The following is a 15,031-nucleotide window of genomic DNA, read 5'->3' on the forward strand; positions in this document are numbered from 1 at the left end:
TATATACAAATAAATGAATAAATCGAAAGTTTGATGAGGTGTTTACAAAGTTTCAAAGTACCTCCTCATGGTCTGCTTACTAATAACAAAGGGGGAAAGACTATCTTTACAGTGGAGTAGTCTGGCAGACATTACCTTAATCAAAGTGAGCATTATTACAAATGGGATGAATTGAAATCATGTGTCACCTGATGGAATGCAATATTCTTCTAGTGGTATCTATTGCTATCCAAGATACCTAACCTGAATCTAATCCTAAAAGATATGAGACAACCTCAGATTGAAGAAAACTGTACAACACAACTAACCTGTAATTTTCACACATGTCAAGGTCAAGAGAAGACCCAGGAACTAGTCCTTACTGAAAACAAAAACAAAAACAAAAAACTAAAGAAACACAACTACAGTGACCATAGAGGTATGACATACAGATTTCCCTTCAAGAAAAAATTGGCTGATGTGCTGTGAGGAGAGTAGTTAGCTGATTGGCTCCAGCTACAGTACATGCGTGACCCACCACAGCATTTAACTGAAGACCATGTTCTTCCCACAGCCAGTCCCCAGCCAACCATAAAGGTTAAGTGCTAGGCCCAATGCAGGAAATCTTGGAGTCAGATCTCCCCTTGGAGTAGCTAAGACTTTCTCGGGGCTATTTCATAGTCTAAGCCTCCTGTTTACCAAACCTCTTCCTTCCCTCCTCTTTTCACAGGTTTCAGACCCAATCTCGGTCTAAAAACTTTCCCTGACTGCTCTTGCTGCCTCTCCCCTTTATTCTTCACTGATGTTCCCTCAATAAATCTCTTATACTTCTAACTCTATTAGAGGCATCTACTTCCCAAAGGACCCAAATAACACTAAATTAAATGCAGTGAATAATTCTGAACTGGATTATTATGCTACAAAAAAAATAATTAGAACAATTGGCAAAACTGCAATGCAGTTCTGAAGATTAAATGGTAGTGATATATTTATGTTAATTTCTTGATTTGATGGTTGTGTTGGGTTATGTAGAGAATACTCTTATTCCTTAGAAAGGCACAGTAAAGTATTTGGGGATGATGGGGCATCAGGTTGACAATCTACTCTCAAATTGCTTAGGGCAAAAAAATTCCTTTGCGCTGTACTCCCAAGTTTTCTGAAACTTTGTGATTGCTTAAAAATGTAAAAAAGGGAGTCAGAAGACACAAAGAAGTTCACTAGACCACAGTAATTCTGAAATCCAACTGGGATCATGGCACAATTCCCCCTTTTTTTCCAGGGTTTCAAGGACTGAATTATGTCCCCCTGCCCAATTTATCTTGAAGCCCTAACCCCTAACTGTATTTGGAGATAGGGCCCATAAGAAAGAAAATAACATTAAATGAGGTTGTTAGGGTGGGGCCCTAGTCCAATAGGACCGGTGCCCTTATAAGAAGAGGAACAGACTGGGGATGGGCACACACAGAGAAAAGGCCATGTGAAGACCCAGTGAGAAGGCAGTCACGTGCAAGCCAAGGAGAGAGGCCTCAGGAGAAGCCAAACTTGCCAACACTTGATCTTGGGCTTCTAGGCTCCAGAACTATGAGAAAATAAATTTCTGTTGTTGAAGCCACCCAGTCTGTGGTATTTTGCATGGTAGCCTAAACCGACTAATAACACAGGGGAAAGGAATGTTCACTGATGTAGGCTCAGTTACACTCTCTAGGAATAATTCTTTACGGCTCTTGGCTCTGTCATCTAGGCTCCAGGCTCCACCCTCTGAGATACCTTTCCCTTCCCTTTAGAAATGATTTGTGTTTATACCCGAGTAGGTTTCTTAACCTGTTTCCTCCTCATAAAAGTTTGGGGGCACAGAGGTCTTTTTAAAATATGAAATGCCTCTGTTAATTTTAGTCCAAACAGGTGGTGTTTCTGCCAATCAATGTCCTAGCCTGCATGTGAGAGATTGGTAAAACTTTGCACTCGACTTATTTTGTAATCCTGAAATTAACACAATTAAATGCGGGATCTAATTTACAGCAAGGTCAGCACTGTGGCTATCAGAAATAAGAAATTCTTTTATGGCTGCCATAAAAGCTCTCTGTTTCTCTGACCATAATTTCAACTGAGAGTTTAAAGATCTGACCTTGTTTTTTTGTTCCGTCAGTGGTCCAGTACACTGACAGAAAGCCACCCCATGCCACAGTTCTTACAATCATCATTACTGACATAAAAATCAAGTTCAGCAGCCACCTGGTTGACCAAGGGACTTAATTACAATCAACAAGTGACAACTTATTCTTTTAACAGTGTTTTGACTTTTTTCTTTATTTTTTAATAAAAGCTTTATTAAAATATAATTCACATATTAAAAAATTGACCCTTTTGAAGTATATAATTCAGTGGTTTTAGTATATTCACAGAGTCATGCCACCATCGACATCAATTTTAGAACATTTTCATCGCCACAGAATGAAATGCATCCACTAGTAGTCACCTTCCACTCCCCTCTTCCCCTAGCCCCTGGCAACCACTAATCTACTTTCTACCTTTTTTGACTGGCTTCTTAACTTTGTATAAAATTTTTAAGGTTCATCTATGTATCAGTACTTCATTCCTTTTTATTGCCTAATGATATTTCATGGTATGGACATGCCGTAACATTTTGTTCATCCATTCAGGTTGCTTAGCATTTGGGTTGTTTCCACTATTTAGCTGTTACGAATAATGTTGCTATGAATACTCATGTACCATTTTTTGTATGGACACGTACTTTGAATTCTCTTGGACATATACTTAGGAGTGGAATTGGTGGGTCATATGCTTAGTCTATATTTAACAGATTGAGAAACTGACAAACTGTTTTCCAAATTGACTGTGGCATTTTACAATCTCACCAGCAATGTATGAGGGTCCAATTTCTCTACATCCTCACCAATACTTGGTTTTCTTTTTCTTCCTTCCTGCCTTTCTTCCTTTCTTTCTTCCTTCCTTCCTTTCTTCCTTTCTTTCTTTCCTTCTTCCTTCCTTCCTTTTTTGTTTCTTCCTTTCTTTCTTTCTTTTGTCAACCTGGTGGATGTGAGTTGGTACCTCCTTATGATTTTGATTTGCATTTCCCCAGTGACTAATGAAGATAAGCATTTTTCATGTGCTTACTGACTATTTACATATCTTCATTGGATAACTGTCTATTTAAATCCTTTGACCATTTTTAAATTGGGTTATCTTTTTGTTGAGTTATAAAAGTTCTTTATATATTCTGGATATAAGGTCCTTATCAGATATATTAGATATATTATTTGCAAATGTTTTCTCCTTATGAGTTGTGTTTTCACTTTCTTGATCATATCCTCTGAAGCATAAAAATTTTTCATTTTGAGTAAGTCCAATTTATCTATTTTTTTTCTTTTTCCTCATGATTTTGGTGTTTAAGAAACTATTGCCTAATCCAAGGTCACAGAGATTTACATTTATGGATTTTTCTAAGAGTTTTATAGTAGTAGCATTTACATTTAGGTTTCATCCATTTTGAGTTAACTTTTGTATTTGATGTGAGGTAAAGGTCTAACTTCATTCTTTTGCATGTAAATATCTAGTTGTCCCAGCACAATTTATTGGAAAGAAATTGATTAATTATTAACTCTTTAAAGACTATGGATTACTAGAACCCTAATTCCAATGGGCAAGTTGGTAAGCATTGTGTTCAAGCCACAAAACACAACCAGACTCATCCCAAACTATCATAGTTGAGGATCTGTTTTCTGGGACTACTACTGGTACCAATTTCTGTATCAGAAAGGTCCAGTCAACAGATATAAAGCCCTCAGGTTATTTTATCATAGAGAATTTAATGAAGAATTTAAAGAAGAGATAACTAAGGTAAAGAGCTAAAATTCAAACAAACCAGAAAAAAAAAAAAAAAAGGAAACAGGTAGAAATTGCGTGAGCCAGATACCACTCTTAGTTCTCAGGCAACAAAGAGGAAAAGTTGGAATTATTAAAAACTTAAAGGCTTAGAGATTAGGCCCTGTGAAGCTGAAACTCAGACTTCTCAGGAAAGGGCACCAACCACCTGATGCTGTGCTGATGTCACAAAGGGTTATTAATTAACAGCCTTTCATTTGGCTCCTGCTCTGCCCAGGCGCAGTGTGGAAGCAGTTCTGCCTGCCCAGGAACCTGGCGGGATGTGTGCATATTATCATATAATGTCATCTAACCTATGATGAGGGTGCCAAAAATACATAATGAGGAAAAGATAGTCTCTTCAATAAATGGTGTTGGGAAAACTGAATACCCACGTGCAAAAGAATGAATTGGACTCTTCTATTATACCATGCATAAAAATAAACTCGAAGTAGATTAAAGACTTATATATAAAACCTGAAACCATAAAACTCATAGAGGATAACATGGGAAATAAATTCCTTGGCATTGGTCTTGCCAATGATTTCTTGGATCTGACACAAAAAGTACAGGCAACAAAAGCAAAAATAAACAAGTGAGACTATATCAAATTAAAAGCTTCTGTACAGTGAGGAAACAACAAAATGAAAAGGCAGCCAATGGGATGGAAGAAAATATTTGCAAAACATATATCTGATAAGGGGTTAATATCTAAAATATATAAGAAACTCATACAAGTCAAGCAAAAACAAACCATTATAACTCAATTTTTAAAATACATCTTTATAGACGTATTTCAAAAAAAGATATACAAAAAAAAAAGATATACAAATGGCCAACAGACACATGAAAAGGTGCTCAACATCACTAATCATCAGGGAAATGCAAATCAAAACCACAAGAGATATCATCTCACACCTCTTAGAATAGCTATAATCAAAAAGAAAAGGGATAACAAGTGTTGGCGAGGATATGGAGAAAAGGGATCCTTGTGCACTGTTAGTGGAATGCAAACTGGTACAGCCACAATGGAAAATAGTATGGAGGTTCCTCAAAAAATTAAAAATAGAACTATCATACAATGCAGCAATCCCACTTCTGGGTATATATTCAAAGAAAATGAAATCACTATCTCCAAGAGATATCTGCACCCCATGTTCATTGCAGCAATATTGACGATTGTCAAGATATGGAAACAACTTAAGTGTCCATCTACAGATGAATGGATAAAGAAGATGTGATATATATATGAAGGAATATTATTCAGCCATGAGAAAGAAAGAAGTCTTGCCATTTGTGACAACACAGATGGAACTCGAGGGTATTATGCTAAGTGAAGTAAGTCAGATAGAAAAAGACAAATACTGTATGATATCACTTGTATGTAAAATCTTAAAAAGCTGAACTCAGGGATCTAATGCACATCATAGTGATTATTGTCAACAATACTGTACTATATCCTTAAAGCTGCTAACAGAGTAGATCTTCAATGTTCTCACCACAAAAGAAAAACAGTAATTATGTGAGGTGATGGAGGTGTTAGCTAATGCTATGGAGGTAATCATTTTGCAATATATAAGTGTATCAAATTAATACATTGTACACCTTAAACTCATACATTGTTGTATGTCAATTATATCTCAGTAAGCTGGGAAAAAAGTTTTTTAAAGAGTACAGTGAAGTACAGATGCTATATAAAGAAGAAATAGAGATAATAGGGCTGGGTGCCAGTTTACCCTACTCCAGCACACTGCCCTCCCTGCTCTTCCTCTGATATGCCAAACATACTCCTACTCTTCTTCCTAGCATTAGCTGTTCCTTCTGTCTGAAATCTCTCTCAATATCCTCTTGGTTTTTTCCCTCACTTTTTCAAGCTTCTGCTCAAATGTTAAGGTCTCTGTTAGGCTTTTTTAAAGACCCTATTTAAAATTACAAGTCCTGCCCCATTTCCAATCCATTCCACTCCCATGCTTCATTTTTCTCCAATGGAAAAAAAATGTTATAATTCAGTTATTCACACTGATTTTGTTTATTTTCTGTTGCTCCCCACCTCAATTGAATTGTTCCAGGTAGGTAGGATTTTTTTTTTCTGTTTTTTAAAACATGCTCTATCCTGTCTGTTAAGCACTTAAACATTTGTTGAATAACCCTATACCAGTCTTAGTACTTAAAATGTAATTTTCCAATGGCTATCATAAAATCTCAACTGAAATGTCTCTAAACAAAAAACTTGAGAATATTAGGGGGGAAAGAATTTTTTTCTCTTTCTTTAAAATATAAACAGGGACTCTAATGGCACATGTTCTTATTGTAGCTATTACAACAAATTCTATTATTATCTAATTATTCCCCAGGAACCTTTTGCAATACCTGGTTAGTGTAAGCTCAAGAGAGGATAAGAATCTATTCTGCAGGTGCACTATTCCTCAAGGAATAGCAGGGCTTGGGATTTAATTGTAAATAAGTAAAATTCAAAAACAATCTCATCTGTTGAACAAATACTTTTAAAATATCAGGAAAGTGGGCCCCAAATCTCAAAAGGCCATGATGCAAGGTAATAAATATAGACAACACCTTCATCTGGGCTTTCATCTTGACCATAAATATGGGCTTTGAAGCTGGGGAGAAAAAAATCTTTTATTCACTCTTTGCCACTCATGGTAGGTTACAAACTGGATCATCCAATTCTTCAGAAGTCCCTCACATGCTGTGGGAATATTTTATTTCCCCTCTCTGACTTTTCTTTTCGACACACATCCAAGGAGTAAGTTAAAATTTTGCATGCCCTATTTCAAATGCTGATTTTTCTGGATACACGGATTTACTGGCATTGTTTCCTTCTTGTTCTGATATTGTAAATATCTCATTACAATAAAATTCAGGCAGAAAATTTTTAAATATTAATTTTTCTCTTATTTTCCTGAGTTTTGGGAAATTATCTAATTTTCTTTGCTTTAACTTTTTTATTATTTGTTTATTTTTTATTTATTTTTGGCTGCATCAGGTCTCAGTTGCGGCATGCAGGATCTTTCGTTGAGGCGTGCACGATCTGTCGTTGCAGCATGCGGGTTTCTCTCTAGTAGTGGTGTGCAGGTTTTCTCTAGTTGTGGCACGCAGGCTCCAGAACACATGGGCTCTGTAGTTGTGGTGTGCGGGTTCCAGAGCGCATGAGCTCTGTAGTTTGCAGCACACAGACTCTCTAGTTGAGGCGCACAAGCTCAGTAGTTGTGGCGCGCAAGCTCAGTAGTTCTGGCGCGCGGGCTTAGTTGCCCCACAGCATGTGGGATCTTAGTTCCCTGACCAGGGATTGAACCCGCATCCCCTGCATTGTAAGGCGATTCTTTACCACTGGACCACCTATCTAATTTTCTTATCCCTTTAAAATGTTAATGAGTATTGTTTACAAAGAGGGCTGGGTATTTTATGAGAAAATGTATAATGATAAATTACTGAAGGTGGATTTATTATCAATATTATAATGAATTTTTTACTTGTTCAGTAGAAAAAATATGAAAAAGCTCTTATTCCACTCTGATATCATAGCTCTCCAACCCATATATTGCTCTCAGTTTAACTCATTCAATATGTCCTGTATGTTTTCTGTTTCTTGCATTTACAGGATCTTCTTCGGATTATGACTTTATACAGTTAGTATTCCCAAGAAATACTGTAACAGGAGACCCAAACAGGGTGAGTATTCATGCTGATTTGACATACCACTGTTAGGGTACCATTGTCAGTAAAAATTACTAATTAAGATAGCATAGAATAGGATACCACGGTATCAGGACACACATCACAGTATAAAAGACAGAAATAAAATGAGTTTTAAAAATTCAGTCAAATGGCTTAGGAGGCTACCACTAAGATATGTGGTAGCTAAGTAAGCTTTTTCTTCAATAAAAGCAGCAGAAGAATTCGTGGATGTCTTATAAGTTAGGGTATTTCTGAAACTTATTCATATCAATTGCCTCATATTAATATTATGCTTTTTCTCTCTTTGTTTCTGAATATTTTGTACTCACTATATGTACTGAAGTACAATTTATATGTTCTTAAGTAAAAGATACCCTCATTTCTAGTGACTGGCCAAGATTCACTAGCTTCATAGTTTGAGTTTCTAGACAAGATGACATTTATTCTTTCTCAAATACTGTACAAAAACCTCAGCTGAGAAAAATCATACAATTATTCAGGATAAAAATCTTAAATAATCTTCTTTTAAAATGTCTTACTACACAATTGCAATAGATTAAGGGAGAATCTCTGTCTTCCAGGACAAAACACACACACACGCACACACACGCACACACACACACACACGGGTGGGCGCACCATCTCATATAATGTGATTGCCATGAGAAACAGATAGACTGAACAACCAGGTTGCATTCAGATCTGATAAATCTACATAGCCCCATAAGCAATGAGAATACATAAACAGCAGTCCTTCCACTTTAGACACAAAATGTGATAGCTAAGAGTAGGCTTCTAATAAAACAAGAATGTAAAAGTTTTGATTCAGTAACAACAAACTAGCGGGAGGGGAGAGCAGGAGTGATTAAGCAAGATATTCCATGTCTCAAGGTTGTCTCAACAGAAGATGTCTAGAATGGGTATAAAAATATCTCAGAGGTATAAAAAAGAGAAAAAGAGACCAGACATATAAAGCAGCTATGAAAATAATATTGAAATGCCATGCACACAAATCAAAAACTTTTCTCTACTTCACAACTTTTTTTGCAGCAAAATGGGCCAAGTCTAGTCACATTCAATAGTGCAGTCACTCAGAGCAGTTGCTCTCCTTAAGGGCAGCTGGCCCAAGTGGCATATCTAGTCCTCATATTCACAAGAGAGTATATCAAAATTTTCAACCAGAGAATTTTAGGTGCCAAAGGGTAGGATTGTTCTCTTGCTGGAGCTGAATCCAACAGTCTGGATAGAGAAAAAGCATTTCTTATATACCAAATGTGTTTAGTATATTTACATAATAGATCACCTTTGCTGGTACCAGAAAGGCCCTTTTAGTCATTACTTTACAATAACATAAACAAACACAGAAAGGAATATTCCCTGTACCCTTTCTTTGTATCTCACTGAGATAGAACCTTTTGAAATGTCTTAATGCAAGTACTACTTCACTTGCTATTATTATCAATATTACTAATTACAATAAATTAGTTTTACATAATGCTTTAGAAAGGAATTTCACATGCACTGATTTGTATGTACTATACTTTATATGGTAAACAGATGAGAAATCACAATTAGAGGTTAAGTGACATATTCAGAATTACAAATTCTGCACTTCTTATGTGTAATTCAGTATCCTGACCTACTTTAATGATTGCCCCAAATCATGTTTTTATTTATATTATTATTTGCATGTTATCAAAATGAAATCCTACTTTTGGGGAACAGGTTGTGACGATCACAGCTTCATTGCTTTAATACAAAAATCATTGTTTATTACTTTATTCCCCCAAAATGGTAATGAAATTAGATTTTTTCAGGACGAATCAGCATACTCCATTAAAGTGCAGTAACCACTGTCATCTCCATGTCTTCCAGACTAATGAATGTGTCCAGCAGAGAAACCACCCAGTACGTTAGCCACTTTATCCTCATGGGCTTTCCCTCACGCCCAGAAATGCAGCTCCTCTACTTCGGGCTCTTCTCAGTAGCCTATGCCCTGACCCTGATGGGGAACACAGCCATTGTCTGTGCTGTGCGGTGGGATCAGCGCCTTCACACCCCCATGTATATCCTCTTGGGGAATTTCTCTCTCCTGGAAATATGTTATGTCACCACGACCGTCCCTAACATGTTGGCCAACTTCCTGTCCACAAGCAAGTCCATCTCCTTTGTGAGTTGTTTTGCACAGTTCTACTTCTTCTTCTCTTTAGGGTGTGACGAGGGCTTCTACCTTTGCATCATGGCCTTTGACAGGTACCTTGCCGTCTGCCGTCCTCTGCATTACCCACGCATCATGACTAAACAGCTGTACACTGGCCTTGTCATCTTTGGGTGGTCCTGTGGGTTCGTGCTCTTCCTAACCCCAGTTGTTCTCATTTCACAGTTGCCCTTTTGTGGCCCAAATATCATCGACCATTTTATGTGTGATCCTGTCCCGTTGATGACGCTGTCCTGTTCTGAAGACACCACCACACAACTCATTTACTCTACTTTCAATGCTATTTTCATGTTTGGCACCTTTCTCTTCATCCTTTGCTCCTATGCTCTGGTGATTCTGGCTGTGCTAAAGATGTCCTCAGCAGCGAGCAAACGCAAAGCTTTCTCCACTTGTGCTTCTCATCTGACTGTAGTGACTCTGTTTTTTGGCTCTGTTACGGTGATGTATATTAGTCCTGGATCAGGACGCCCAGTGGAAGTGCAAAAAATTGTGGCCTTATTTTATTCTGTAATAACACCCCTCTGCAATCCTCTAATTTATAGCCTCAGGAACAAGGAGATGAAGAATGCCCTAAGGAAAGTCTTTGGGACTGAAATACCTGTCCATAAAACATAAATCAGAAGTCATAGTGAACCAAGTCCCAACACAACCTATCTGAATAAGATATGAGCAAGATGGTTTTCTAGAAAATTTAATCATTTTGGTTAGGGAACTGTTACAATAAAGTCCATGATTATCATGAAAAGCACTCACTACATGATAGATTAGTCTTATTTAAGAAATATGATTGTCTCAAGAAAATTGAACTTTTCATTAGAACTGATTTCTAAAAGGAAGTATAAATCTGGTTTGTATTTCAGAATTGGAGCAACATATAAGGATGCAACAGAGGTTATGAACTTGTTTTGGGATTAACACTAAAAATTTTCCTCCACTGGTAGTTACTGAGTAAAAGGAAGGATTTCTGTATGAAATAAGTCCAGCCTTGCAAGTGTGATCTTTTCACTCTTCTCTGAAGAATAATACATGTTTCTACTGTAAGGATTGTAAAGAAAGAAACTTATAGCCTTAGTTGGATATTAGGTAGTACGTCAGAAGTACACAAAATAAGAATTAGGAATTTAATGGCTAGTATTTATTCAAATAGAGTTAAGATACATGCTAAATGTAAAAGGCATTAGTCAGGACTTAACTCCCTTTGCTGCAAATCCAGTGTCAACTGACAGGTTTTAGGACCATATTTTATTTCAGAATTTTGCCATTTGACACATTTAAAATATATAATTACAAATTTTGGTTTGATTCTGCATTTTATTTTCACCATTAGCTACCTACTTTTTAAAGATGACTCTTTAAAAAGAGTCTGCACCTAGTGGCGCAGTGGTTAAGAATCAGCCTGCCAATGCAGGGGACATGGGTTCGAGCCCTGATCCAGGAAGATTCCACATGCCACGGAGCAACTAAGCCCGTGAGCCACAACGACTGAGCCCGAGTGCCACAACTACTGAAGCCCACGTGCCTAGAACCCGTGATCCTCAACAAGAGAAGCCACCGCAATGAAAAGCCCACACACTACAACAAAAGAGTAGCCCCCACTCTCCGCAATTAGAGAAAGCCTGCGTGCAGCAACGAACACCCAACTCAGCCAAAAATAAATAAATAAATTTATAAAAAAATAAATAAAATAAAGATGACTCTAGAGATGCACGAACGAAGTAGAATGCAATTTAAGGGAGCTACATTTACAGCCTTCAGAAAGTCATCTATTCCACAAAGTGAAGTACAACTGTAATTGGACTTCCTTTACGAAAGAACCAAGGATTTGAGGTTGTCTGGGCATGGAGGAACAGGCTTTCTGGGGGTTCAATAACGAAAGAGAAGTTTTCTTTGTCCTATTTCACAAAAGCAAAGTGAACTGAACGGCTGAACAATTGCCTGGGCAAATTATTTACATAAACAAAAACCTTAATTAAGAACACCATCCAAAATATCTTTAACAGAAGATGCTGTTTTCCTGATTATTTTAATTATTATTTCCTTCTGGGTGCTTATGGTTTGTTCATTCTACAATCATCCATCTTTCTTAGCAGAGAGGGAAAAGAGATGAAAATGTGTGGTGAATAAAATGTACTGTTGTTTCTAAAGGTGTGTGGTTTCTGCATTTGTAACCAACTTTGAGGTAATAATTAACTAGGCTTTCTGTGTCTCAGACTTTCCATATCAGGAAGACTTACCTCATAATTCAGGTCGCTGACACTCAAAATGGAATGAAATTAATTAATTAACTAGTTAATTAAAATGGAATGAAATCCAACTTTTTAAGTAACTTTTGCTGAATTCAAGACTTTATAAATTAAGAATATAGTGAAATCTGAACTTCAAATTTGTCTAATTTATATTAGAAGATGAACTATTTATAAGGATACAAAGTCTCTTCTACTCAATAGATGATTTTTTGTCTTAAAATTTCCCTCAGAGACTTCCCTCAATCACGATCAAAAAGTTACATTCTTTTCAAACCATATAATAATTTCTTACCTCCTCACATACAGAGGCCAACCTTGCAGCCTACTTCATTTATTACAATAATATGCACTTCTATTTCTAAGAATTTATCAGCTACTAATCACTGACATAAACCAACTATATAAACTATCTCCAAATTTACCAACATGTTTTTATAGGAATAATCCATGTGAAGTTAATAGGAAAGGGAGAAAATGTCAGTTCAATTTTTTAAGTGCCACATTTAAATAAAGCAATAACGGGTTACACCAAATTAAACAAATTCATGAAGCCTTCAAAACGTTATAAGCATGGTGAATCTCCAAAATACATATACTAGAATGGAGCTTTATCCAATTTTGACAGGATAACTTCCTTGTCTCCCAAATCACCTCATGGGACTATTATTGCACTGAATAGTTTGAGGACAGTCACTTCATTTATTATATACAACAACCTTCTGGAGCAAGTTATTATCAACACCATGTTAAAAAATTAGAAAACTAACAGTTTTAGTGAGGTTCAGGAATTTCCCTAACATCACACAACTAGTACATGATCATGGAACCAGAAGTTTATTGTAGCAGATGCTTTTGGTGAGCTTCCATTTTCAGCTGCAGTTGTACTGAATAGTTCCACGTGAATTTTAAATCATACTAACAGAGTCCCACTTGAAAAGTACCACATATCTTTCAAATTTCTGCCTCAGAGTTTCTCAAAAGTCACCAGAGTCCCCACAGCCTATACATAAGTGCAGCCCTGAAGTGTATGGGATTAGTACAGATGCATGAATGCATCAAACATTTATCTTTCTGGGAGATACTCCCTATGCATTTCAGAGGTCCTGAAATCCAATCTCCTTCTACAGTGGCTTTTTCTCCTCCCCTCTTACTCTCTCTGCTCCTTCTTGCTTTTTAAGATCACCTCATATGTAACATCTGCACCCAAGTCCTTATCAGGCTCTGCTTTTAAGAGAGCACATATGAACTGGTAAGATAAGTGGCCCTAGAACTCAAAGCCTCGATATAAGATTCTGGAAAGATGGCAGCAAAGATCCCAGTGCAGGGAGTAAGTCGAGTGATGATAACCCCTAGTATAGAAGAGCATCACACTTGCTAAGACTTTCACCTGTGATAAATTAGGAGGAGTCACAAGTGGAAAGGAAAGTACTGTCTATGCAATAACTCTAGCACTTGAATGAGATGGAAAAAATGGTAATTATAAGAGCTGTGGAGTTGTGAACATTTTATTTCCTAGAAAGAAGTACAAACTCAAGTCAGTCAACCAATTATCAAGTCAGAGCACATCTCTGAAATAAAGGACAAGTTGTTATACTTTGCAACCCTCCTACTAAGAAAGAGACACAGGACTGGGTGGGATTCGATATTTGGGATACAGATAAAACCACATTTGTTGATTATTACTCTGACACACCTATCAAGACTTGGAGAATGCCGATTTTGAGTGGAGCCAAAAGAAACTTCCACAGGCTGCTGTTCATGTTGCCCTGCTGAGCAGCAGGCTATGTAGATAACATAGGATAAGCATCGGTAGACTGGTCCAGCAAATCCCTTGAGTCCTAGAACAAGGTCACATTTTTTATTACATAGAACTACTCACTGTTTGCAAAGGAGATCTTGATTTCCACTGGGGAAAAATCCTGAGCATCTTAATATGAGAAATCAAGTGGCATGCAAACAGAGCTTCCCATCATGAGCTGGATATTGTCACATCCACCAAGTCATAAGTTCAGTCAAGAACAGCAGCAATTCATGATGCATTGGTAATGGTACATTAGTGTATGTGTCCAGACAGGTTCAGAGGACACATTACCTTCTTCTGCTGTACCAACATCTCGTCCTTAGTTTAAACCTATGGTCTCACAATGGGTTTCCAACAACCAATAAATGAAGGAAGAAGAAACTCAGTCCTGATTTATGGGTGAGTTGATTCATATATTCATGTGAGCCAAAAATAGATGGCTGCTTCATTCAGCCTAACTCAGAGGCTGACTAAATCATGACGTTGAGGGCAAGTTCTTACAGTATGTAGAAATGAAAAAAGAAAACTTAGTTTTCCAGTTGTATGATGGGGAAAAAAACCTAAGTTAAAGCTTATTCATGGGTTCTTAGGCTGTAACAAATGGTTTTTCTGGTCAGTCAGGGATCTGGAAGAAGCAAAATTGGAAAGTCAGAGATAGGAAGGAAGATAGAACGATGGGAGTGGACACAAAGTGTGCAAATCTTGGTGTTTCATATTGATGCCTACCACTTGAAAACCAAGTGAATAGAATGATTCATACTACATGTCAGGTAGCTTTTGTCATCTGTCATCCCAGTGCTTGTACAATATGCTCACAAATGGAGGCACCATAATGGTAGGATTGAGGTTATGCACGAAACCCAAAACATGAACCTCTTACCAAGGTTGACCTAGTTAACTAACTAGTTATCTAACTATCTAACAAATGACCAGCCAGCCAGCAGCAGAGACTGATGCTGAGCTGTCAATATAGTCTTCACTGAGAAGAAGCACCCAGCCACTTGGTGGCAAGTTGATTACATTAACCTCCTTCCTTTATGGAGAAATGATCATTTATCCTTTCTGAAGCTCCTACTTATTCTGGAGACAGGTTGTGCTTCCATTTTGATAACTGCACACAATTTCTATTCACAAAAAGAGACATTTTTCAATTCTACGTCTTACGTGTTATATATAATCTCAAGGTGTGAATATATTCCTAAGCATAAA

The 15,031-nt window shown here is 37.1% G+C and overlaps 2 protein-coding genes across 4 annotated transcripts in view; one reads left to right on the plus strand and one right to left on the minus strand.

The window, feature by feature from the left end:
* Positions 1-15,031, minus strand: part of LOC103011163 (olfactory receptor 4K2) — a 156,077-nt gene that overhangs the window by 68,775 nt on the left and 72,271 nt on the right. The gene's annotated exons all lie outside the window — the stretch shown is intronic.
* LOC103012321 (olfactory receptor 11G2-like) lies at positions 9,437-10,390 on the plus strand. The gene has a single exon (XM_007180827.1). The coding sequence runs from the start codon at positions 9,437-9,439 to the stop codon at positions 10,388-10,390; it is 954 nt and encodes a 317-aa protein (XP_007180889.1).

This window comes from Balaenoptera acutorostrata, chromosome 3, assembly GCF_949987535.1.
Source record: "Balaenoptera acutorostrata chromosome 3, mBalAcu1.1, whole genome shotgun sequence".
Lineage (NCBI taxonomy): Eukaryota > Metazoa > Chordata > Mammalia > Artiodactyla > Balaenopteridae > Balaenoptera > Balaenoptera acutorostrata.